This window comes from Lepidochelys olivacea (assembly GCF_965140295.1).
Source record: "Lepidochelys olivacea isolate rLepOli2 genome assembly, chromosome: 5".
In the NCBI taxonomy this organism is placed as follows: Eukaryota; Metazoa; Chordata; order Testudines; family Cheloniidae; genus Lepidochelys; species Lepidochelys olivacea.
In genome coordinates, this window is record NC_140415.1 from 40326014 (window position 1) to 40353526 (window position 27513).

The 27513-nt window shown below is 41.9% G+C and overlaps 1 protein-coding gene across 6 annotated transcripts in view; it reads left to right on the forward strand.

Moving 5' to 3' along the window:
* IPO11 (importin 11) overlaps positions 1 to 27513 on the forward strand; it is a 297144-nt gene that overhangs the window by 186996 nt on the left and 82635 nt on the right. For all 6 annotated transcript variants that reach the window (XM_084627945.1, XM_084627946.1, XM_084627942.1 and 3 more), the window contains exons 26-27: positions 9807 to 9902; positions 24075 to 24188. In XM_084627945.1, coding sequence (XP_084484071.1) covers positions 9807 to 9902; positions 24075 to 24188 — 210 coding nt within the window. The remainder of the gene's footprint in view (positions 1 to 9806; positions 9903 to 24074; positions 24189 to 27513) is intronic.

Sequence of the window (27513 nt, forward strand, 5' to 3'; positions counted from 1 at the left end):
CCTTTAACCAATTCCTTATCCACCTTTCAATTTTCCTATTGATCCCCATCTTATCCAATTTAACTAATAATTCCCCATGTGGCACGGTATCAAATGCCTTACTAAAATCTAGGTAAATTAGATCCACTGCGTTTCCTTTGTCTAAAAAATCTGTTACTTTCTCAAAAAAGGAGATCAAGTTGGTTTGGCACGATCTACCTTTTGTAAAACCATGTTGTATTTTGTCCCATTTACCATTGATTTCAATGTCCTTAACTACCTTCTCCTTCAAAAATTTTTCCAAGACCTTGCATACTACAGATGTCAAACTAACAGGCCTATAATTACCTGCATCACTTTTTTTCCCTTTCTTAAAAATAGGAACTATGTTAGCAATTCTCCAATCATACGGTACAACCCCTGAGTTTACAGATTCATTAAAAATTCTTGCTAATGGGTTTGCAATTTCCTGTGCCAATTCCTTTAATATTCTTGGATGAAGATTATCTGGGCCCCCCGATTTAGTCCCATTAAGCTGTTTGAGTTTTGCTTCTACCTCAAATATGGTAATGTCTACCTCCATATCCTCATTCCCATTTGTCATGCTACCATTATCCCTAAGATCCTCTTTAGTCTTATTAAAGACTGAGACAAAGTATTTGTTTAGATATTTGGCCATGTCTAGATTATCCTTGACCTCCACTCCATCCTCAGTGTTTAGCTTTTTTCCCAGCCATATCACATTTCCTTAACCACCTTGTCTCTCTAACAGAAAATTATCAGTCATATAGTGGTAAAGGTATAATGCTCAAATATCCTTCTTAAGATTTGACTGATTTTCTGTACGCTATTATTTATGGTGAGTCTGATGCTACTTGTTGGTTAAAGTATTGATTAGAGGATAGAAGTCCTAGAGAGGGAAAGTAAAACACAGCAGCAGAAAAGCCAAGTGTAGATGTAAAGATCAAGATTTAAATTAATAATTTTCTATTGTGAAATGCCTTCAGAAGATCCCCATTTTAAGAAGCATACCAAGCTGTATGATCACTGGACCATTTTAAGCAGTTTAGCCATCAATAAGCATGTACTCTTTAATCCAAATATGACTGACTACAAGACTTCACTTCTGTAATGGAACTTATTTTTCTTCTCCTTTTCTTGTTGATAGATGGAAGAAATCTTGAATAATGCTATTAAGACACTGACCCATAAAAGCAAGAATGTCATGATGCAACATAGAACTTGCAAAAAAAAAAGTTTGGGTCAATTAACACAGCTCAGGGTGAGAGGCAAAGGTGGCTCTAAGCTACCTTTTTATCTCCCCCAATCCTTGTCCCCTGCTCAGGCCTATCTTGGAGCAGCCTAAAGGCACCAGCTCTAGTGCTCTGGTCATGCTTTCCCCAGATGTTTCACACACACCTGTTCTTTGCACTGATGGAGCTGGATTAAAATGGTCATGAGATTTTTTTCCCCAGTCACTTAACTCTACAGGCAGCTTGGAGTATGGAGCTTAGTGAGGACTTGTGAGTGTAGTGGCCCAGTGAGTGTAATGTGACTTTAAAATAATTGTATTGGTTTGTTCCATAGCCTAGAAGCAATACTTTTACACTGTAGAGACAAATTTGTGAGTGGCCAACCATTGTATTGTAAAGCTGTTGTACTCAGGAAATCTCAGGGACCTAGTTACATTTGTCTTTACTTGCATTTGGGTGTGATGAGAGAGAACTAATGGAAGCTAGATAGTTGTGCTATTTATACCTTTTTAAAAAACAAACAAACCTACATTAACAATTCGCCACACTGGAACATTCCACGTTCAAAGAAAGACCTTGGGGTCAGCACTATTGTATTTAATATATGGCTAGCAGTGAAATCTTGGAATCTGCAGGAAGCTAATCACAATTGTATTTGACTATAATGGCAGTTCAGATACGAAAGGGATATTGTGTGAGGTGGACATAGGTTTAAATAGGTAGGTATTTAGTATAATGTGGCCTAGAATATAGAGGATACACATCACTATTAACTAAAAAAGAAAATGCAAAAAAATAATTCACAACTCCAAATACATTTTAGAAAATTGCTATTATTTTATTTTTAAACTTGGTTCTGAATTTAGTTATAGTTTTAGAATATTTTACTTTTCATTATTTGGATAAAAGTGCAACATTAAGAAATTGTATTTAATTCTAAAATTGCTTAAAATATTTCTTAACCTAGATTATTTTGTAATAAATAACAAATGTTTCTCACTGACATATTAAAAGGTAATTAACTTTGTCTAACACTCCAGAAATCTTAGGGTTTTTCCCATACATCTAAGTATTTGGTCATGTGGGTAGTGAAAACTATTTTATCTTGTGGCTGCTTCCTTTCTGTAAATGTAATATTAAATGTGGTATATTGTAGTTGCACTCTTCAGTATACTTTCAGCCTGCAAAAATGTCATCCAGTTCAATTATTTTAACTACAAGTACAACCAAGTGAGAAATGTCAGAAAAATTTTTGGGGGGAGGCATGAGTGTGTGTGTGTGTAGATTCTGTATTATCTTAGCACCGAGGAGTTCTATACATAGTTCATAGGCACTGTATAAAAACAGAGAAAAAAGATTATCTCTGCCCCAAGGAGTTTACAATCCGAAATATAAAACAAGAGACAACAGATGGATACAGTTGGAGGAGTATAAGAAAACAGTGAGACAATACTGGTCATAATAGGCAGTTGTCACAACACACCAACATCTTAACCACTGTCAAGTGTTTTATAGGCACAGTGGCAAAGCAGAGTTTTGAGGAGGGATTTGAAGGTGAATAATGAGATAGCTTTGCAGAGGTTTACAGACAGTGCTTCCCAAGTGTGTGGGGCAGCATAGGAGAAAGCACAAGGGTGCTTGTTTGAAAATTTAATAAATGGGCAAAGAAATTTGTCATCATAGGCTAATTGGAGGCAAGCTTTGGCAGCTCTGTAGTGAATGAGAGATGTTAGGTAAGCTGGACATTGACTGTAAAGGGCCTTGAAAGTGAATACACTCAGTTTATGTTTGATGTACTAGAGAAGGGGAAGACAGTGTAGGGATGCAATGAGGGATGTGACATGGTCAAAGTGACACGGTAGAAGAATGATCTTTGCAGCAGCATTCTGAATGGAGATGAGCGGGGCAAGATTGCATTTGTCAAACCCAGAGAGAAGGGTGTTTCCATTAGTCAAGACACGAGATGAGAGTTTGGACAAGATTTTTAGCTAGATGGATGGTTAAGAAAGGCCATATCTTAGAGATGTTATGGAGAAAGAATTGGCAAGATTTATGCATAGCTTGGATGTGAGGATCTAGAGAAATGTTGGAGTTGAAGATGATGCCCAGGTTATGGGCCTGATGGTGATGTTGTCCACACTGATCAAGAAGGGAGATAGCAGGGAGGGCTTGAGGAGGATGATTAGGAACTCCGTTTTAGCCATGTTGATTTTGAGCTGATAGCTAGACATCTACAAGGAGATGTTAGAGAAAGAAGCTGAGATTTTTAGTATGGACAGAAGGAAATAGGTCTGGAGTAGCGGTAGATCTGTGAGTCATCAATATAGAAATGGTAGTTGAATTGAGATTTCCCAGAGATAAGCTGTAAAGGGAGAGGAGAAGAGGACTAAGGACAGAGCCCTGTGGAATCCTGACAGAAAGTTGAAGGACAGATGAGGATGATCCTCTGAACAACACACTGAAGAAGTGATGAGAGAGGTAGGAGGAGTACCAAGAGAGGATGGAGTTATGGAAGTGAAGGGAGGACAAGATTTCAAAAAGAGGAGCATTGTTGATGGTGTCAAAGGTGATTGACATGTCAAAGAGGATGAGGATGGAGTACTGCTTCTGAGCTTTAGCTGGCAGAGCTCATAAAAGACTTGGCAAGAGCAGTTTCAGTGACATGCAAGAGTCTAGGATAGAATTAGAGGAGAGGGACTCCAGATAGTGATTGTAGATGGCGCATTCAGTGAGCACTGTTTAGAGCGGAAGGATGGTCTTGTGATTTAGGCACTGGACTGAGAGTTGGGAGGTCTGGGTTAATTTCCTGGTGCTGCCACAGATTTCCTATTTGGCTTTGGGCATCTGATTTAATTTCTCAGTGCCACAGAGTCCCATCTTTAACAAAGTGGATAATACTCCCCTTTTCCCACCCCTTTTGTCTTGTTATTTAGATTGTAAACTCTTCTAGATAAGAATTATCTCCTCCTTTGCATTTGTACAGTGCCTTGCACAATCTTGGTTAGAGTACTAGTTGCTACTGTAATATAAATAGCTGTTTTTATAAATTGCATTGTTGGGTTCATTCATGTTACATTTTTTTTTAATAAAGTTTTTGGGAACTCCAAATAGATATTGTGAAAAACAAATCTTGGTAAATTCATTTCTGAGATCTAAAAATACAAGTATTGACACTTTAAATATGCCTTTTGAGGAAACTCGGAAGAAAATAAGAGATTCATACTGTGCAATTCAGATGTTAGAATAATTATGGTTTATTACTGTCACTGTTTGAAAAAATGATGTCTTTGCTAGGAGGTTTAACTGTCTCTCTTAAGTCTTAGTTTGACTTGCATTCAGTTTTATTAATACAACATTATTATTCATATAGCAGAAGTCTTCAATGAACTGATTTCTCATTGTGATATACATTTATGATAAAAAAAATTGCAGTGTATTTTGTCCCAAGGAAAGCCAAGAAAAACATTTTCTGTTCTGAAGTATTCATGATGGAACTTGAAAGTTAACAAGCTCCTTTTTTGGTACCAAAATACTGAAGAAGCTTTGTTTCCATTCTCACTCCAGTTCCCATCTCCCTCCCCCCAAAAAACTATCTATATGGGGAGATGATTTCCAATAGTAGAGGCCTTTTTTATCTGGCAGACAAAGGCATACTGAGATGCAGTGCCTGGAAGAAGAAGCTGAGCTGTATACAATTTTCTGCATACAGTACTTGTCACTTAATATACCTAGGCTGGGGGTGTCGAGCCTTTGGTTTGGGGGCCACTTTTGATCCTTGAGATGCTAAATTGTGGCCCTCAAGGGCACTTCTATTCAGAAGAAAAAAATTATTTGATTATTAATTGAAAATGTGTTTCCTGAGCCAGGCCCTGTGATTTTTAAAGTGAAGTACTTGAATCAACCATCTCACTCTTGGGGTTATGTCCACACTGCAATTAAAAACTCGTGGCTGACCCATGCCAGCTGACTCAGGCTCACAGTGCTTGGGCTAAGTGGCTGTCTAATTGCAGTGCAGATGTTTAGACTTGGGCTGCAGCCCAAGCTCTGGGACCCTCCCACCTCACAGGGTCCTAGAGCCTGGGCTCCAGCCTGAGCTCAAACATCTACACCGCAATTAAACAGCCCCTGAGCCCAGCAAACCCAACCCAGCTGGCATGGTCCAGCTGTGTTCTAATTGCAGTGTAGATGTACCCTGGGAGGAGGTAGTGGACACTGTTTTCCCACCTGCCTCTCATTGCCTTCTTGCAGCCCCAACAACAATTCTGATGGGATCCCATATCTCTTCAAACAGTTCCATTAGGCAGTTCATTGACCACCCTCCATCACTGTTGGGATGCGAGAGCCACCGGAGGAACAGATTGCAGCCCAGATGGTTTTTAAATGGCTTCCCTTACTCACAGTAGCCTGGTGGAGGGGAAAAAGGGAAGAAGCTGACAGTCACACCTCAGTTACGGTTCCTAGGTGGCTTGTGTCTGCAGCACCAGCTGATTATGATCCCCAAGAAATCAGATGCCACTTGACTATAGCCAGAGTGCATTGTACGCCAGCCATTCCCTCTCCACATCTTCAATATGCTTCTGCACATCTCAGCATTTCCCCTATGATAGATAATGTGGGGAAGGGAGACATCAGAGCCACATATACTGGCTCTGTACCCTACTAGTGACTCTCACGCACTGGGGGAAGTCCCAAAAAGAGATTTGTGGGTGATTTCTGCACCCTGAGAGATGCCAAATGGAGCAGAGTGGCCCAGAGGATCTGTCCCAAAATATTGATTGTAGCCTCTTGACCTTTGTGAAATAACATGTTTGGCCCTCAAGCTGAAAAGGTTGGATACCATCTGTCAAGGTTCCTCCCCCACTCTGAACTCTAGGGTACAGATGTGGGGACCTGCATGAAAAAAACCTCCTAAGCTTATCTTTACCAGCTTAGGTCAAAACTTCCCCAAGGTACAAAATATTACGCCCGTTGTCCTTGGACTGGCCGCTACCACCACCAAACTAATACTGGTTACTGGGGAAGAGCTGTTTGGACGCGTCTTTCCCCCCAAAATACTTCCCAAAACCCTGCACCCCACTTCCTGGACAAGGTTTGGTAAAAAGCCTCACCAATTTGCCTAGGTGACTACAGACCCAGACCCTTGGATCTTAAGAACAATGAACAATCCTCCCAACACTTGCACCCCCCTTTTTCTGGGAAATGTTGGATAAAAAGCCTCACCAATTTGCATAGGTGACCACAGACCCAAACCCTTGGATCTGAGAACAATGAAAAAAGCATTCAGTTTTTTACAAGAAGACTTTTAATAAAAAATAGAAGTAAATAGAAATAAAGAAATCCCCCCTGTAAAATGAGGATGGTAGATATCTTACAGGGTAATTAGATTCAAAAACATAGAGAACCCCTCTAGGCAAAACCTTAAGTTACAAAAAAGACACACAGACAGAAATAGTTATTCTATTCAGCACAATTCTTTTCTCAGCCATTTAAAGAAATCATAATCTAACACATACCTAGCTAGATTACTTACTAAAAGTTCTAAGACTCCATTCCTGTTCTGTCCCTGGCAAGAGCAGCATACAGACAGACACAGACCCTTTGTTTCTCTCCCTCCTCCCAGCTTTTGAAAGTATCTTGTCTCCTCATTGGTCATTTTGGTCAGGTGCCAGCGAGGTTACCTTTAGCTTCTTAACCCTTTACAGGTGAGAGGAGCTTTCCCCTGGCCAGGAGGGATTTCAAAGGGGTTTACCCTTCCCTTTATATTTATGACACCATCTCATTCACTGACTCATTCATTCACCTTCTTTTTGTGAACAAGTAGAGACAACTTTAGTCTTCTGATGCTTAGCAATGTGGTATCAATTTATATTCTTTTTTTTTTTTAGTCTCCCCTCTTAGTCTTCTATCTGGTTGTATCTCTGAAATATACTTGGAGGAAATTACTTTGTTTTGAAAAATGCACCAGTATTTTGTATGCAAACATCTGTCTTAAACTACTAACGTTACAAATTATGCATAATGTTTTTAAAGACGCATGCTTTATTTTAATTACTTTGTAATTCAGGGAACTTTCTCAGTGTATATTTCAACAATCTAATTTACATTAAATCCCATAAATTACTGACCAGCAAACTGTCATGTTAAGGTTTCCTTCCATATCAAAAATTGACATGCCATATTTTCCTCTCAACATTTTAATATTAAGGCAACTTTGGGGCTTAGATATTGTATGAAAATTTATACTTTAAAGAAAGTAATTTGCATACATTGATTTTGAATAATCTTGTAAACTAATCTGTTGAATTTAGATAGGCTGGATCTTTCCTGACAAAATTTTGTTTTCTTAATATCTACAGTCAGTTTCCACTGGGTGTTTATAATTTTTGTGTAGGGTTAAGAAGGCTCTGTGTACTAAGCATTTAGAATCTAAAATAGAGTTATTCTGTGTTTATAGCCACTGAAGTACAAGATGTCCATCTTGAATTAAGATGACCAAATGGTTTGCATGTATATTTGTGGTGTCAACTCATAGAGTACTGGATTACTGTTCTTGATAATTTGTGATTCTCACTTGGAGACATTCTGAAGAATGAAAGATTTGGAGATGGAAGGGCAAAATTCTCTCTTCCACTCCATCCTGCTACAGTGGTAGAAAGGGAATGTAATCTGTGCAACTGATCATTCTCCCAACACAAGGAGGCCTCCAGCAGATGCAGACCTGGAGTATTAAGCTCCTATGCATCCTTAATCTCTGTGCCTGGGGTGTAGGGGAGTCTTGGCTGGATTGTGCTGCACTTTGGGTATCCTCTCTGCTAGATGACCCTTTGGGGGCCCCATTGCCTATTGGCACAAGTTAGAGCAGCCTTTAGAACTACTCTAAACTGGATTGGAGCTGATCAGAAAGTGAAGGAGTAGTAATTGGCTTTGATGGCCATCCCTCCACCCCCTTTGTTTCCTGAGCTTATCACAGCCACAGCAGAGAATCTGGCTCAAGATATTTAAAGGAGAGACATTGCTCAAAGCTGTACTATTTTGAGCTGCTACTCTAAAAGTTATGCTTAGAGTAGTAGAAAGAGGCTTAGTTACTTCATTTATAAAAGAAAAGGGCTTGGCCATTCCTCACTGAAATTTTTCAATGGTAACTGTGGATTCTTCAAGTTATTGTTCCTATGGGTGCTCTACCATTGGATATGTGCATGCCCATGTGCTCTTGATCAGAGACTTAAATTAGCAGTGTCTGCAGGTCCGCACCTGTTCATTGTATAACCGCGTGCTCCAGTGCAAGAGCATATAGGGAGATGTGAACTCACCACCATTTCAGTTCCTTCTCAACTGCTTTTGGCTCCAGATCTGTTCCACCTTCCATTTTGCTGTGATGCTGGGAGTACCTTTCTCAGACCTGAAGAAGAGCTCAGTGTGGCTCAAAAGCTTGTCCCTCTCTCTCCAGCAGAAGCTGGTCCAGTAAAAGATAACACCTTACCCACCTTGTCTCTCTGCTGCTCTCTGACCTTCAACCCTCTCCAGCCCTGGCTTCAGAAAGTCAACCTGCAAATCCTTTTTAGTGCTCTTGCTTTCAGTCTTTTCCCAGGAACCATCTACAGCTCCCATCTAAGACCTTCCACAGTCTCCTGATCTCTGACAGCTCTCACTTGCCCTGGACTCCCAGGCAGCTCTCACTTGCCCTTTTCCTGGCTGTTCAAGTCTGTGCTGTAAGGAAACCCTTACTCACTAAGGCCTTGTCTACACTACAGGGAAAATTTGATCTAAGCTACACAATTTGAATTACGTGAATAGTGTAACTCAAATCGACGTAGCTTAGATCTACTTATTGCAGGGCCCACGCTATGTGATGTCGATTGGAGACGTCTACTCCCATCGACGTCACATAGCGTGATGTAGACTCCCTAGACTAGACGCGATAAATTGACTCCTGCTGGATCGATTGCTGCCCGCCCATCCAGTGGGTAGTGTAGACATACCCTTTGACTCTTCCTTTCTCAGATTCTCCCAGATCCTATATAGCCCCAGGAGCTGCCCTTCCCTCTTAGTAGACCAAACTGGGAGCACCTGTTCTTGCACAGGGGAACTGTATCTGCTTTATTGACAGAGTTCATCCCATGTGATGGGGCTTATACTAAATAAATTGTCACAGATTGCTTGCTAGCTAATATTTTACTTAGCTGTGGAACCTACTGTCCTGTGTCTCCCTCCCACCAAACACTTTTTTACTTTAGTCTTCAAAATTGATTGTATGTGGTATTTTTTCTCTGTTCCAAATGCAAATCAGTTAGAAACAGCAAAACGTCACCAATCAGCTGCTTACATATGTATTGGTTCAGTTGTACTGTTCAGTTTAGCAGGATATTTATGAATGGAGTTGATAACATTTTAAGGTTTGTACATTTCTGAAGAGTATTGTAAATGTCTATTTTTTATAGTTTATGAAATAGCCCACATTCTATCACCCAGACTAATAGACATTAATATGCATAAGTCATGGAGCTTCCGTTGTAGTTTTTCAGTGTAGTTTTTTGCTTGTTTTTTATGTTTTTGTTTGTTTTTGTTTGTTTTTAGGTTGTGGAAAATGTCCTAAAAGTAAACCCAGCATTGGGGCCTCAAATGTTTCAACCCCTTTTGCCATCTGTGTTCAGGGGGATTATAGAGGGGGAGGTAAGAATGATTTTCTTAAAACTACTTTAGTTTTTCATGGCGAATGTATTTGCTTTCAACTTATTTTCCATACGGTTGTACCCAGATACCTATATTAAGTAAGTAATAGATTTAATTTTAAAAAGCAATGACTGGAAAATGAAATGTTGTGACTGGAATATTTCCTGTGATTTCACAGGCTTATTTCTTATCTTTCCAAATGAATATATACACTACTATACTTTTTCACCTCTGCCCTTATGAATTCAGTGTTACAAATTCAAATATTCTATTTGGGGTAGGTTTTATTACATTTTTTGAAGTGTGTAGTATATTAACATCATAGAAGAAATTCAAGTCATCAAGTACATCCCCCTGGGAGTCAGGTATAATGAAGAATAGATGAAGTATCAAATTTAATTACAGATATTAAATTGATTTTACCCTTGATATTAGTAGTTCTACTCTCTTCTGTATATAAAATACAGGATTTATAGAAAATACAGATTTTTAGGAAAGTTCTTAAGGCATTTGTTTCTCATTACTGGAGCCTTCTTATAATGTCTACTGATCCCTGCTGCTCTTGGCAAGTCTCATCAGAACCCCACCAGCTCATATTGTGGGCCTAAGCATTAAGCACCTAAGCCTTCAGATCAATTCAAAGCTAATGTTTTTCACCACAACCCCCCAGCAGTCTGCACTTTCCCAGCTGTCCAGCCATTTAAAAAAAAAAAAAGCAAAATCTATTCTTGCATAAATACATTTAAATCTCAAAACTTTAAATCAGTGAAACATTATTTAAACTTGGCTCACTTCTGAGATCTCAGCGAGATCTATAAAACAAGCCTAAAATGTGTTAAATGCAGGCAGACTTTTGTGCTTGTGCAGAGCCTCAGGAAAGTCATTGGAGTTCTGTGTAGTTTACTCCTGAAGACATTCTGTGCCAATAAAATAAAAATTCCATGCATATTATTTTAAAACGGCAAAATTCTGCAAATTTTGTTTGTCAAATAAATGTGGAGACTCCAGCATGGCATTGGGGAGCACAGGCGTCTGGCTGCACAGAAGTGGGAGATCACTGGCAGCTTCCACCCAAGACACGGACTCAGCGATGAAGCTATACCCAACCCTGACACAGCACAAGGACAGGGCCTGCCCCAGAAACACCCCAGGGCCCTGCCCCTCCATGGCAGGTGCACCAGGTATGGGCAGGCAGGCTCAGCAAGGCAGGACCCAAGTGTGGAGGGGCTTAATGTGGGGGGATCCAGGTGTGGGTTGAAAGGGTTCTGTGTGGGGCAATCTGGGCATGGGAGGCTCAGTGGGGGATCCGGGTGCAGGGGGGATCTGGATGCACAGGGGCTTGTTGTTGGGTTCTGGGTGCAATGGTAATGGGATTCTGAAGGGGGGTCCAGGTGAAGGTGGTTGGGGCTCAGCGGGGGAGAGGGATCTGGGTGTGGGAGGGATAGAGCTCAGCTGGGGGGTCGGTGTGGAGGGCTCAGCGAGGGGTCCAGATGCTGTGGAAGTGAGGTTCAGTGGGGTGGGGATCCAGGTGTGGTTGTTTGGGGCTCGATAGGGTGGGGATGCAGGTGTAGGTGACTCCTCAGGGTGGTCCAGGTGCAGGGGGAGTGGTGCTTGTTGGGGGGTTCTGGGTGCAGGGAGGGTAAGGCTCAGTGGGAGGGTCTGGCTGCATGGAGGTTGGGTGGTTGGGAGGAGCAGCTCCTTTTACAGTGACCCCTCCCCCTGCAGCAGAGGAGCAATGAGTGTGGGAAGCGTGGGGAGGGGGAGTTTGCATTGCTTCCTACAGGTGGAGGAGAAATCTGGGGGTGGGTCTGACATGGCCCCAGATGCCGTGCAGGGGAAGAGGAAGTCCCATCCTCCCCTAGGAGCCACCAGCTGGGTCTTCCACAGTCACACGCCCTACCCCACAGTGATTTTACCTTTCTGCCGGCTGCCCTGGGCACCTGAAATATACTGCTAGGGAGGGTCACATGACCACGCTTGTGGCTTCTCTTTGCTTCCCTGTCAGAAAGTAATTTTTCTGTGGGGAAGCAAAGAAATCTACAGGAGACATGAATTCTGCGCGTGCACAGTGGTGCAGAATTCCCTCAGGAGTAGTAGTTGCAGGGATCCTTTTATAATGCATTGCAGGATTGGGACTTAAAATTTTAGTAAATTTGTGATAGGTTAAAGCACTGAAGTTGTGTGCGCCTAATTTCTGATCATACTATGTGGAAAAGTGTGTGTCAGTTTAACCCAGAACCAAAAATAAATGACTTCTTTGATTTTGCTCAGACCTTAAAAAAAAAAAATGTTTAGGCTGATACTAAGTAGGGAAAATTTCAGCCAAAATTAATTTGTTTCAGAATATGTGGCTAATGTTGAAAATAGATTAAAAAAAGATAGTTTATATGTACTCATAACATCACCCAAAACATGGTGTGTATTGTAAACTATTATACAATACTGTATTAATTGACAGGTTTCAGAGTAGCAGCCATGTTAGTCTGTATTCTCAAAAAGAAAAGGAGTACTTGTGGCACCTTAGCGATGAACACATTTGTTTGAGCATAAGCTTTTGTGCTACAGCTTATGCTTATGAAAGCTCATGAAAGCTTATGCTTAAATAAATTTGTTAGTCTCTAAGGTGCCACAAGTATTCCCTTTCTTTTTGTATTAATTGAGTTTATACAGCACCTTATGAACAATAAGGTTCTCCACACTAATTAGAAGTGTTTTGAGTTTTTTTGTTAGCAACTAATTAATTCAAATTCAAAAAAGATGCATAGGTAAGTAAATAAAGCAAATAAATGGCATAGATAAAATATGGTAGTCTGGGAAGTTATAACATCTTTAGTATCACTTATTTGGGTAGAGTTCTAATATTGCCTTTGACTAAGGAGCAACCTTTTGTTTTTTATTTTAAAGTACCTCTCAGGTTTCAATTTTAGTGAACGTAAGAACATATCATCAGCCATACTGGGTCAGACCAATGGTTCATCTAGCCCAGTATCCTGTCTCTGATGGTGACCAGTGCTAAATGCATCAGAGGGAATGAAGACAACAGGGCAATTTTGAGTGATCTGTCCCCTATCATCCAGTCCCAGCTTCTGGAATCAGAGGTTTAGGGACACTTAGTGCACGGGGTTGTGTCCTTGACCATTTTGGCTAAAAGCTATTGATGGACCTATCCACCATGAACTTATCTAATACTTTTTAGTACCCAGTTATATTTTTTCCTTCACAACGTCCCATGGCAACGAGTTCCACAGGTTGACTGTGCATCGTATGGAAAAAGTACTTCCTTTAGTTTGTGTTAAACCTGCTGCGTATTAATTTCATTGCGTGACCCTTTGTTCTTCTGTTATGTGAAGGAGTAAATAACACTTCCCTATTCATTTAATAAGGAAAGTCAGTCATTTAAAACCTACATTTACTGTACACACTTGATTCCATTTTGTTACTGTAAAATATACCCATATAATTATATATTATAAGTAATTTAGATATTAGAATATTGAATTAAGAGAATGCGTTTAAAGAAAACATATACTAAATAAATTAATACAATGTCTTTATTTTAAATCTTTGTGCACTGAAATTTATCTTGTCAGTCAGTTTTTTCTTCCTTTTGTTTAAACTTTGGCAGACAGAACAACTATAGAGTTTCAGGGGGTTACTTCATCCCCTTCTGTTACATGACCTAAGGTTTTCATTTCATTTCTCTTTTTCTCTGTGGTTTTTAAGTATACCTGATAAATCCTATTGTTTTCTCACATTGAATAAAAAGACTTGAAATAACCAGTAGGTGATACCATGAAGTGGTAAAATAACATATTTCAGCACTTTCTCTGTCATCTGTTATTTCACCAATTTGTGTATTTGCACGCTGCTATTCCTTAACTGTTACCATGAGGAAGTGTCACCACAGAGAATTACCGTGATGAGTTGCTGTTGCCAGACCAACAGCACTTTTATAAAGCCAACAAAAGGTCTGATAAATTGGGAAAGGAACCAAACTACTACTGACAATTTGTTGAGTCCCCTGTGCCAGGGACAAATGAATTAGATAAAAAAAGAAAAGGAGACAGTATCAAGCTGCTACTGATGTTCTGCATAGCTCAGTGACTTGAAGTATCACTGAATAAGGATGCTAACTGAGATAGGAGAGAAGTATGCTATTTTGCTTTTGTTTTGTGCTCAGAATTCCATGTTCTCCCTTTCAGTGGTGCTGTTGTATCAACATTGCATAGATTGAGTGGGTTAAACACTGCTTTTCTGGCATTTTTCTTGAACTTTGAGAGGATATTCTGTATTTCTTAAAATGGGGGCAATGTCATTCCTAAATTCATAATAACGGTTAAGAGGCAAATTTTAATTCAGTCAATAGCCTGAATAAATGAGCTGTGCAGCCTAAGTAATGTGGAATTTCATGGGAATTGGGAAAGTGTCTGTTGTGTAGCCTTTGTGGGTTTTGGAATTCCTTGCTGTCCAACGTACTGCTCCAATGCGCTAGAGGAGTTCAGGGAATCACCACAAAGCACAACACAGCGTGCAAGAAGTACAGAATACTTGTATGGTGGCTTAGTATCCTTCCTATCTCGCGGCACAAAAATTCCACTAATTCAGAATGTTCCTACAACCATCTTAATTCTGTACCTTGTAGCATATGTATTTTTCTCTTACAGTATCTCTGCACTTTGAGCTTGAGGGTGTGATTCCCAGGTTGAGGAGACACACTTGCGCTACCGCTCATCAAGCTAGTTCACTAAAAGCAGAATGGAGCTACAACAGCAGGACGGTTAGCCAGCCCAAATTCATACTCGTCTGAGACCCTAGGCATGTACTAGCCGTGGCTAACCCATCCCGTTGTTCGTGCTCCCATGGCTACACTCTATTTTTAGTGCTCTATCCTGATGAAAGCTAGCACAGGTATGTCTCCTTGAGCTGGAAATCACACTCCCAATTCAAAGTGTAAACATACCCTCAGTGACACCTGTGTAACTCTTGGACTTCAATACAGGTACAAAGGTGCAACTGATTGTAGCATGTTAAACAACTGTTGATGCACAAGAAAGAACAAAATACAGCTTACTCGTTGAACGATGTTGACTCCTGCTATGCTAATAGGAAGAAAAAAGCAGTAAAAACTTAATTTTGTTACAGTCAGCACATCTAATTATGAATAGCAGATAGATTGAGTAAAATGGTGCTGGTTTTACAGTCAATTTTTAGAGTCAAACTATACTTTCAGAAGTCAGTATTGTCAACCTGTTAGCAAAGATATTTTCAAGTCTAAGTATTATTGATTCTTCTTTGAGATGTGATGTATGTATTCCGCTCTTGGGTGTTTGAGCATTGGAGACTGGAATTGTTTTGATCACCACTTCCCATTGGCCCACATTCTATCTGCCCTCATGCTTCCTATTCTAAGGACATAAAGAGGTGGGTCAACCAATCTTAGTTTCTTCTAATGCAATGAAAGCAGTGTCTTTACTCTAGCTAAGTCTATTTCCATAGTTTATTTACAGTAAATTTTGACTATAGTTAGTATTCTACTAGTTTTTAGTAGGTTAGGTTTCATTTGGGCAACTTTTCTCTATATATGTAGCTCTTTGCTACGTAGTCTTGGGTCTTGAGTCTTTATGGCTGAACAAAAATTCCCTGGCTTCAAATACTGTCACCCACGTGACACAGCCATCTCACCTAATGATGGAGTCAGGCTTGTCAGCCATTGGGAACAGAGAGATACACTCTAATCCTGATACCACTTCCCTGATCTATCAATTTGCATATGTTCCATACTCCTTATCACAACTGGGGCTTGGGACATCAGAGCTAGTAGTCGGAGCCAGAGTCAGAATCTGGAGTCGAGCCAAGGGTCAGAACTGGGTTGGAGTCGAGACTCAAACCAAGGAGCAGGAAGGCAGGGACCAGGACAAGGCAGAGAAGCAGGGCTCAGAAGTCAGGCGCGGAGGCAGGGTTCAATGTAGCAGCCAGTCAGGAATTCACGCAGTTGCATGGACAACTTTCTTTGCCTTCTTCTGGCTTAAATAGCACAGATGGACCAAGCAGTGGGGTTGGGCACTGCTGTAATCAGGACTCCCATGAGTAGTGCCTCAGGTGGGGTTAGGCTTCCATTAGCCACTCAGTCCATCAGTTACTAACAAGATGGATGGTGGCCAGGATGCAAAGATTTCCTGGAGACCCACGGACCTAGTTTCAACTCCTGTAGAGCTTCATACCTCCTGGTTATACCGGACTTCTCGGGGCCCTCAATTTTTGAGAAGCCTGTGTCATGAACATATTCTAGACCATCGTCCCCTTCTGCAGTCAGGCCATATGCATCTTGTGCAGAACGGCAGCCTCATGTTTCTCCAGGTCAGCAGCAAATCCAAACTTCTAAAGAAGAGCAGTTTCATCAGACTGATTTCCTCCAGCTGCACTTTTATCTTCTTTGCCTGCCAAAGCTGCGATCCCATCTTCTTCAACACCACCTGAGGATTCTCATACATTTCAGAAGTTTCTGTAGAGATTGGCTGAAACATAAGAGAGCCTGGTGGAAGTGGTGAGTGAAAAATCCCACAGACATCTAGACGTATTACATATTGCACTTCTAGAAAGGCTGACAATGCCAGTTAGTGAGGACCTGCTGGAATTGGCTCAGCTTTTGTGGCAAACACCATCACAATTCCTGCTTCCTCAAAAGAGATCAATAGCAGGTATCAGGTACCATCATCAAGGTTTGAATTATTCTCTACTGACCCCATACCAGGCTCTCTTGTAGTTGTAGCAGGTCAGAAGCATACTAAACAGCTAAGCTCCAAGTCAACTGCAAAGGAAAAGGAGCCCAATCATTTAGACTTGCTGAGAAGGAAGAGCTTTGCCTCTGCCAGTCTTCAAATGAGAATCTCAAATTATCAGGCTCTCCTTTCTAAAGGCAATTATCTCTGCCGGAATAGTATCTCCAGGTTCCTTGACAAGATACCCAGGAGTCCAGATCAGAACTGCAATCTCTGATTAATGAACAACTATCTCCAAAACCCCATTACAAGCCGCAATGGATGTATCAGATGCTGCTGTGTATTTCATGATGACTGCCAAAACAACGAGGCAAGTGTCTCAGTTCCAGTCTTTGCGTATCCCACATGAAGTTGAGAGCATTACTGAGGATTTACCATTCTAGAGCTGAGAGCTACTTAGCTTTAAAACAGATGACATCCTACATATCTCCGTAAGATCCACTGAAAATTTAAGGTCATTTGGAAGAATACAGGCAGATTCAAGAATACAGGCGGGGAATTCCTGCACTCTCAGATGAAGATGTGTCTATTACAAACCTTGTATCACAAATCTTTTGGCCTGCTAGTAAAAAACAGTGTTTCCATCAAAGGTGTCCATCTGCTTCAGTTACGTCTATCAACAGGCAGCAAGTTTGATGGTCATGTCAAGAACTCAAAACTGATTGTTATGCATCTTTTTCTCTTTCTTACCCCTTTTGGAAACCATCTATTATATTTTTGAGAAATCTGGAATAATATTTCATCAGACAAATAGGGCAAAGATGAGGTTCCTCATCGATTGAGGGGAAGAGGTTTTTATTTTTATTTATTCCTTAGCCCCTAGGGCATTAACAAAAGTGCCTGGTGGTCATTGCAGCATTTCTATGAAAGCAGACCATTGGAGTTTATCCTTACCTCAGTGATCAGCTGATACATGTGTCCTCCCCTCAGCAGGTCTTGGAAAATATTCATTGCATTCTTCAGCTCTTGGCCATTCTGGACGAAGTGTAAACAAGGAAAATTCTGTACTGATTCCATTTAAATAATAGAATTCATAGGTGCTCTTCTGGACCCCATGGCATCAGCTTACCCACCTCAGTCCAGATTCAAGAAGATCATGCACATGATAATTCAATTACAGAACACCCAACACAAAGCTATAAGATACAGTTAAGAGTCTTGCGTCACATGGCATTGTGCGTGTTTGTTACTCCCCGTGGCAGACTTCGCCTTTGTTTGCAAGGATGGCTGAAATCAGTCTACATTCCATCAAGTTACCGTATAGACATGCTAGTGCAGATCCCACAGTATGTCGTCTTTTTGCTTCAGTGGTGGAAAGATCCAATTCATGTATGCAAGGATCTTCTCTGTACACCTATTTCCAATGTTAACTCTGTTGCCAGATGAATCCAAACAAGGCTGAGGAGCTCACCTGGGGCATCATCAAACACAAGCACTATGGACAAAGGATGAATCCCTTCTACGTATAAACATTTTACAGCTCAGGACGATTCTTCTCACCTGTCTAGTATTTTGTCTCTAACCCATGGCAAGTCTATACAGGTAAATGACAAACAACACCACTGCTATTTTTATGTAAATAGGCAGGGAGGAGCAAGGTCATCTCCCCTATGCCAAGAAATAATCCAGCTTTGTGAGTGGTGCATCAAACATGGAATTTTTATTGAAGTTATTCATCTCCCAGAACTGATGAACACTGTTGCAGATTGTCTGAGTAGAAACTTTTCCTCTGACCATAAGTGGTCCATAAATATCTGTTGTTCAGCAGATTTTTTCAGAAATGGGGTCACCCAGTTATAGATCTGTTTGCCATGGCATTGATAGTCAACAGCTTTTACTCGAGAGGCAGACAGAGTCCAGGGTCTCTTTCAGATACCTTTCTAATTCTGTGGTCAAGAGGACTCATGTATGCTTATCTGGAGATACTTTTGATACAGTGAATTCTGACAGGTTTCAGAGTAGCAGCCGTGTTGGTCTGTATTCACAAAAAGAAAAGGAGTACTTGTGGCACTTGAGAGACTAACAAATTTATTTGAGCATAAGCTTTCGTGAGCTACAGCTCACTTCATAACTATTTCACATTTGGGGACAATGTATACTTTCAAATCAGCGGCACTGCTATGGGTACCCGCATGGCCCCACAGTATGCCAACATTTTTATGGCTGACTTTGAACAACGCTTCCTCAGCTCTCGTCCCCTAATGCCCCTACTCTACTTGCTCTACATTGATGACATCTTCATCATCTGGACCCATGGAAAAGAAGCCCTTGAGGAATTCCACCATGATTTCAACAATTTCCATCCCACCATCAACCTCAGCCTGGACCAGTCCACACAAGAGATCCACTTCCTGGACACTACGGTGCTAATAAGCGATGGTCACATAAACACTACCCTGTACCGGAAACCTGCTGACCGCTATTCCTACCTACATGCCTCCAGCTTTCATCCAGACCACACCACACGATCCATTGTCTACAGCCAAGCTCTACGATACAACCGCATTTGCTCCAACCCCTCAGACAGAGACAAACACCTACAACATCTCTATTAAGCGTTCTTACAACTACAATACCCACCTGCTGAAGTGAAGAAACAGACTGACAGAGCCAGAAGAGTACCCAGAAGTCACCTACTACAGGACAGGCCCAACAAAGAAAATAACAGAACGCCACTAGCCGTCACCTTCAGTCCCCCCAACTAAAACCTCTCCAGGGCATCATCAAGGATCTACAACCTATCCTGAAGGATGACCCATCACTCTCACAGATCTTGGGAGACAGGCCAGTCCTTGCTTACAGACAGCCCCCCAACCTGAAGCAAATACTCACCAGCAACCACACAACAGAACCACTAACCCAGGAACCTATCCTTGCAACAAAGCCTGTTGCCAACTGTGCCCACATATCTATTCAGGGGACACCATCATAGGGCCTAATCACATCAGCCACACTATCAGAGGCTTGTTCACCTGCACATCTACCAATGTGATATATGCCATCATGTGCCAGCAATGCCCCTCTGCCATGTACATTGGTCAAACTGGACAGTCTCTATGTAAAAGAATAAATGGACACAAATCAGACGTCAAGAATTATAACATTCATAAACCAGTCGGAGAACACTTCAATCTCTTTGGTCACTCGATTACAGACCTAAAAGTGGCAATACTTCAGCAAAAAAACTTCAAAAACAGACTCCAATGAGAGACTGCTGAATTGGAATTAATTTGCAAACTGGATACAATTAACTTTTTAAAGTGAATGAATCCAATGAAGTGAGCTGTAGCTTATGCTCAAATAAATTTGTTAGTCTCTAAGGTGCCACAAGTACTCCTTTTCTTTTTAGTGAATTCCGGGGAAACTCAAGCAGGATACTGCAGTGATGATTCTCATTGCACCAGCTTGGCGAGGTTTTCCAGACCTGTTAAGAATGTCAAGTCAGACTCCAATATTGCTACCTTTAATTCTGTATTTGATCTCTCCAGATGAGGGGGGAACTCTTTATCAAGATGTACCATCTCTGCACCTTACAGCTCAGATCTTTGCTGCTTAAATGACTTGGAGAGGTCCTGCTCCCAGGTTGTCTAAAGTAGTCTAATTAATCATAGAAAAGACTGTAAAATCTACCCATAATGCCAAATGGAAATGGTTCACCATTTGGGCACAGTGACATCATGTTTTACCTTTCCTAACAGGCATCCTATATATTGGGGTGGGCAAACGTTTTGGGCTGAGGGCCACATCTGGGTGGAGAAATTGTGTGCAGGGCTGGGGCAGGGGGTTGGGGTGTGGGAGGGGGTGCAGTGTGCAGAAATGGGCTCAGGACAAGGGATTGGGGCAGAGGAGGGGTGTGGGGTGTATGAGGGGGCTCAGGGCAGGGGTGCAGGAGGTGTGCGGAGTGCGGGAGGGAGCTCAGGGCTGGGGTTTGGGGTGCAGGAGGGGTTCAGGGTGCGATGGGGCTTAGAGAAGGGAGTTGGGGTGCAAAGTGCAGGCAGGGGGCTGGGGTGCAGTAGGGGTGCAGGGTGCAACAGGGGGCTCAGGGTTGGGGTGCACGGGGGTGCAGGTTGCAGCAGGGGGCTCAGGGCAGGGAGTTGGGGTGCAGGAGGGGTGTGAGGTGCAGGCAAGGGACTTAGGGCAGGGAGTTGGGCAGGGTGCAGAAGGGGTTCTGGCTCCGGCCCTGTGCCGCTAACCTAAAGCAGCTTCGAGGTGGCAGTGGTGCGCACTGGGGCCAGGGCAAGTTCCATACCTGTCTGCCCTGGCCCCACGCTGCGCCGCTCCAGGAAGTGGCCAGAACCATGTCCCTTTGTGACCCCTGGGGGAGGCAGGGGACACAGGGCGCCGCACCCTGCCCTTGCCATGCCTCCAGGTACCTCCCCCGAAGCTCCCATTGGCCGCGGTTCCCCGTTCCTGGCCAATGGGAGCTGCGGGAGGTGGTGCCTGGAGGCAAGAGCAACGCACGGAGCTGTCTCCCCCTCCCCGCCCCCGGGCTGCAGGGACATGGTGCCAGCTGCTTCTGAGAGTGGTGCGGGGCCTGCAGCTGGGGGGGCAATCCCACAGGCGGGATCCAAAGCTCTAAGGGGCCAGATCAGTTTGCCCACCCCTGCTATATATGTTGGACTGCTTGCTTTCATTAAAAAATGTGGTTTCCCTAATAGCTCAATAAAAGTACCTCTAGCATCTGCATTTGCTTACCATCCACAAATTCAAAATTACAAAATATTTTCATATCCCACCATTTCTAGGTTTTGGAAGGGTTTAGTTGCAGCTATTCCTTTCTGGTTAGAGAATCACTTCCCTTGTGAGATTTGAATATTGTGTTAGCTGGTCTATATTAGCTCCATTCAAACCATTAGCCATGTATTCTTTTCAACATCTATCTGTGCAAACATAGTTTTTGGGTACCCTTATGTCTGCACACAGAGTGGAAGACTTTTCATAAAGATCAGGTCTCACTTAGGCCATGTCAGCAAAAATTTTGTTGCTCGAGGGTGTATTGGTACAGCTTTGTCGCTGTAAGCTTGTAAGGGTAGACATGGCCCTAGGCCTTATTCTAGTTTCATTCTTAATTTTTTCTAATTTTAATATTAATCAAACTATTCATTTGCCTGTATTTTTTCCAAACCCCCATATGAATGATGGAGAAAGAAAACTACACATACTAGACATGGTTAGGGTGTTATCTTTTATTTAGAACCCCAGTTCATTTAGAGACATCTCAATGATTTGTAACCTATGCCAAAGAAGTAAAAGGGAAGGTAATTTCTTCCCAAAGATTATCGAACTGGATTTTGGGTGGTTTCAATCTCTGTTAAATGGCTAAACAGGATGCTTCTGTTCATATAAAATCTATCTCTGCTAGAGGTCAGGCTACTTCAGTGGCTTTCTTTAGAAATGTTCCTATTGCCAGAATTTGTAGAGCTGCCACATAGAGTTCCATCCATACATTTACTAAACCGTATGCAATAGCACTATGAATAGGGAAGGTTTCCAGAGCTGGCACGTCTTTTGGCATGTCAGTTTTTCAGCCTTTAGTTACTTAAGATTCAGATTTCCGACATCCTTGCATGGGAGTCTACGTATATTCTAAGGCCAGAAGGGACCATAATGATAATCTAAAATGACCTGCATGTTGCAGGCTACAGAACCTCATCCACACATATAATATGCCCGTAACCTCTGGCTGAGTTACTGGAGCCCTCAAATCTTGATTTAAATACTTCAAAGTTATAGAAAATCCACCATTTACTCTAGTACAAACCAGCAAGTGAATCATGCCCCATGCTGTAGAGGAGGTAAAAAAACCCCAGGGTCTCTGCCAGTCTGAGCTGAGGAAAAATTCCTGCCTGATCCCAAATATGGCGATCAGTTAGATCCTGAGCATGTGGGCAAGACCCACCGTCCAGACAACAATTCTCTGTAGTAACTGAGCCCTCCCCATCTAATGTCCCATCTCCAACTGTTGGAGATATTTGCTAATAGTTTCAGATGGGCCCTATGCCATTATAGGCATGCTCCATAAACTTATCAAGCTCACTCTTAAAACAAATTAGGTTTTTTGTCTCCACTGCTCCCCTTGGAAGGCTGTTCTGGAACTTCACTCCTCTGATTAGAAACCTTTGTCTAATTTCAAGCCTAAACTTACTGATGGCCAGTTTAGACAACAGCCGTATAGGCAATCACTTGAAGATGTGTTGTCTATATATATTCCACTATCTTCCCTCCTTTTCTACAACACTGAAATCTGTAACAATTGAGAGATAGTTGGCCCCACCTGTTTTGCTTTCCCCTTGTGAGGGTATATAAGTGTAGCTAGGGCGCAAGCTGGAGAAAACAATTCAACTCACTGGTGCTGCGGCCATGCAAACACCCAAGAGTGGAAAACATATAAACAACACATGTCAAGAACATCCATTACTGTAAGCTAAATAACCTCTTTTTATGTATTTATTTAGAGACAGTAATATGCTTGTTGGTTTACAAAACACAAAAATAAAGACAGTCTCTGCCCAGAAGAAAATATAATCTAAAAGATGCACAAGACAAAATATACAGAAAAAAACTGGATGTGGATATTAAAGATGTTTTCTCTCTCATAATTATAATAAATTCACTTGCCCATGTCTAAAAAATCTCAGATATCATTGTGGGGTATCTGCTTTTTCATTTTTCAAGTACAAAATATTGTAAAATATTTGTTTATAACTTGCTAGATGCAAGAGTCAATACCAGAAATACCATTGATATCTCCTGAATTGAACAATATTAACTGATACAAATATCTTACAACAATCCTGTGAGCTTCTGAATACTAAGGCCATTATTGTAACTAGCTAAGGCACATCTTAAAAATATAAACTGAATTTTGGGAGACTAGCAAATTAGCCACTGTATAGACTTGCCAAAAGCTATCAAAGAGAACTGTAACAATATTTTAAGAGATATTAAACAGTTCTAGATATAATTAATAAATACTCATTTTACAAAAATACATTCCAAATTTGCATTTGCTAACAGAATGCCATGTTACCAGTACAATTTATGCTTCATAGTGTAAGATGCAATTAGTCTAAACTGTACAGTACCTTGAAAGTTAGCATCTGACAGCATTTACTACTCAGTGGTATAGAATCTAACATTACAATAGTTTGTCCAGATTGGTAGAATAGGAGCTACCTTTGTGGTAATGGTAGGTCAATACTGTATCTCTGGTGGCTTCTGTAGTACACGTCAATAATTCCTGATTTGGTAAAGGAAGGTAAAGCATCAAGAAAGGGAATACATGCAAGCATTCTCCCTATATTCCCTATACTGTTTTGGTATTTCTGTAGTGTAGTATGTATTTTTTCTACATTAAAATAAAAATCTTCTGTTTTCTTTACTTTTGTTTCAGAGATATCCAGTGGTGATGTCTACTTACTTGGGAGTCATAGGTAGAGTTCTGCTACAAAATGCAAGTTTTTTTTCACTGCTTCTGAGCCAGATGGCATGTGAGTGTGGTCAAGAGGTAAGAGGATTTGTCTTGGCATTTCAAATGAACTGTTTATGAAAGGCTTGATCCTATGCACACCAAGTGCTATTATTCACAAGAGTAAAGTTACTCTCACACTTTATTGGTTGACGTACCCCAAATGTGCAAGTGGAAATAAAAGGTCATTCTGTTTTCCCCTTCTATCTTCTCCCACTCTCCAAGAAAGTTTGTTTTAAAACATTTTGAAATGTCTGTGAAATATTTTCCTGTTGTGAATTCCAAGGACTGTTCACAACCCTGTGTAGACCACTAGACAAGGCAACCATCAGGCCTGGGCATTTCTGAGAACTCATCCCTTTTAAGAGAAGTCAGACTGATGTCTAATTTGCAGGGAAGGGTGTGAGGGGTTCCCCGTGGTGAAACCTGGAACTGGGGTACTGCTGGGCCCTTTGGTTTACCAACCTGGACTCCTTCTCACATTGTGATATTGTGACAAGCTGCAAACTTTTCCAGGTACTGCACTTATATAGACATCCACAGACAGGGAGTTACATGAATGCTGCTCATGGACCAACAACAGAGAGGTTCTTGCCAATTCCCCACAGCTCCCCAGCCTAGGACCTCATAGCTGTACCGCCCTGCCCCGATCAGAAGCCTGACCAGTGTAAGTTTATAACCCAGTCTGTCCCTCCCTTAATGTGGAGAAGACATGTACCAGCTTTTGTTCCTGAGCTGAGGTTTCCAAAGTACTTCAAGCAAAACACACTGTTTTAGGTAAAATATAAAACAGTTTTATTAACTACAGAAAAATAGATTTTAAGTGGTTATAAGTGGTAGGCATAAAAGGACAGAGATGGTCACCAAATAAAATAAAAATAAACGCCCAATGTATATTCTATAAACTAAACAGGATTTGAATCAAGCAATATTCTCACCACATTGGATGTTCCAGTCCTTAATGTACAGACTTTCCTCCTGAAGTCTGGACCAGTCTCCTCAGATGATCTTTGTCTTCTTGGCGTCCTGGTTGTTTCCAGTGTAGGTGATAGAGGAGAAAGGCCCTTGCCTGCTGCAATTGTCCTTTATTTTATACCCTTGTGCCTGGCATTCTAGCAGATACTAGCCCAGGCATGTCCTGGTGGGCTTTGCTGAGGGCTTGTCCACACTGGCTTGTGTAGTTGCGGCACAGCGCCTGCGCTCTAAAAAAAAACCCACCTCCACAAGGGGTGTAGCTCCCAGCGCTGGGAGCGCGTCTCCCAGCGCTGGTGCACTGTCTATACTGGTATGTTATAGCACTGAAACGTCCAGTGCTCAGGGGGGTGTTTTCTCACACCCCTGACCAAGAAAGTTGCAGCACTGTAAAGTGCCAGTGTAGACAAGCCCTAAGTCACTGGGAATGATCAGTTCCCATTGTGTGGTGCTTGCATAGTTGAGTCACACAGTTGATTAATGAGTGGTCAGCACCCACCTGGGCAGGGATTCTTTGTGTGTCACTAGCAAAGTGACAGCACATTTCAGTAACAACCATAGCACACTAATGATACGCACGTTTGGATAGAACAACGGGTTTCAGCAGATCATGACTTTCATATGGTACCTTACATGGCATGTTTCATATGAAATATCACAACTATATATGAATAATGACTATGGGGGTTACAGAGTGTCATTCTGAGGTACAGTGTGTCACAAAGGGTTATTTCCCCAACTCTTGAACACTGAAAGATTAAGAGCAGCAGCCACCCTTCCCATCAATTTAACTCTTTGGAGGAAAATCTAACCCATGCTGCCAGGATGAACTGCCGCAGATGCCACTAGCTTCAAATGTACTGGCATACATCAGCAATAACCAGGACTGTGTCTGGGATAAGAGATCCCATTCTTCCTGCATCTTTTTCACTTGCAAACTAGCTGCTGGGAAACTATGACATAGCTCCTGGTCATCTTAGCCATTCTGTGACCTATCAAACAATTAGTGTCAGTCTGTTTAATGCATTGCTTTTAGTTTGCCTTTCTGGTCAGACTCAGTAATGTTACAAAAGGTAGATGTCTCTTTGCCAGCTAAGCTAGACTCTTATTAGACAGAAAGCAAGCAGAGAAAAGAAGAAATAGGAGATATAAAGTGGAGAAAGAAAAATTACATATTAGGGAGGGGGGGTCAAAGCATGTTGGCAATGCTGTATGTTTTTCAAAATTGATCCATTCCTGATTGGTGGTTATGTTCTCTGATTGCATCCTCTCTCTCCATTCACGAAACCTAAAGCCCAGTTTTGTGATATTAGAAACTGGGTTTACAGGAGGTGGTGTCAAACACAATGGTGAATCTCACTCCCTTAAACTATTCAATCTACAAATTTAGATGTTCTGTCCACTGGCTGTCAGGTCAGATAAGTGCAGAGAAAAGGACAGTCTTTCAGATTTAGTAGTCAGTTACCCTTTATCATTGTACCTGGCCTCCCCGAAACTCATGATGCCAATTCACCCAGCAGGCGTAGCCTAAAAAACTGAGGAAAAGGCAATCTCAATCAGTATTACTCCCAACTCTTACTCTGTAGCGTGCTACCAAAAGCCCACACAACAATAAGAAAGGTTAGGGCTGCCACATCACCAATATATGCACCACTGAAATCCTCTGTAGTAGGGTCCTTGGTGGTAGGGTTGCAAACTTGGTAATATTTAAAAAACAGACACTCCAGCAGGAGTGCCAGAACCTCCCCTGCCCCACTTATTCCCCCCAAACCCTACCCTGCCCGCCTGTTCCCCCAAAGCCCCGCCTATGCCATGCCTATTTCATAGAATCATAGACTATCAGGGTTGGAAGGGACCTCAGGAGGTCATCTAGTCCAATTCCCTGCTCAAAGCAGGACCAATCCCCAATTTTTGCCCCACACCCCTAAATGGCCCCCTCAAGGATTGAACTCACAACCCTGGGTTTAACAGGTCAATGCTCAAACCACTGAGCTATCCCTTTCCCCAAAGCCCTGCCTCTTCCTCAGGTCCCACCCTGCTTCTTCCCCGCAAAGCCCTGCCCCCATCCACTCCTCTCACCCCCTCCCCCTGTCGCTCGCTGCTTTCCCCCTCCAACTCCCCCTGCCTTGAATCATAGAATATCGGGGTTGGAAGGGACCTCAGGAGGCCATCTAGTCCAACCCCCTGCTCAAAGCAGGACCAATCCCCAATTAAATCATCCCAGCCAGGGCTTTGTCAAGCCTGACCTTAAAAACTTCTAAGGAAGGAGATTCTACCACCTCCCTAGGTAACGCATTCCAGTGTTTCACCACCCTCGTAGTGAAAAAGTTTTTCCTAATATCCAACCTAAACCTCCCCCACTGCAACTTGAGACCATTACTCCTTGTCCTGT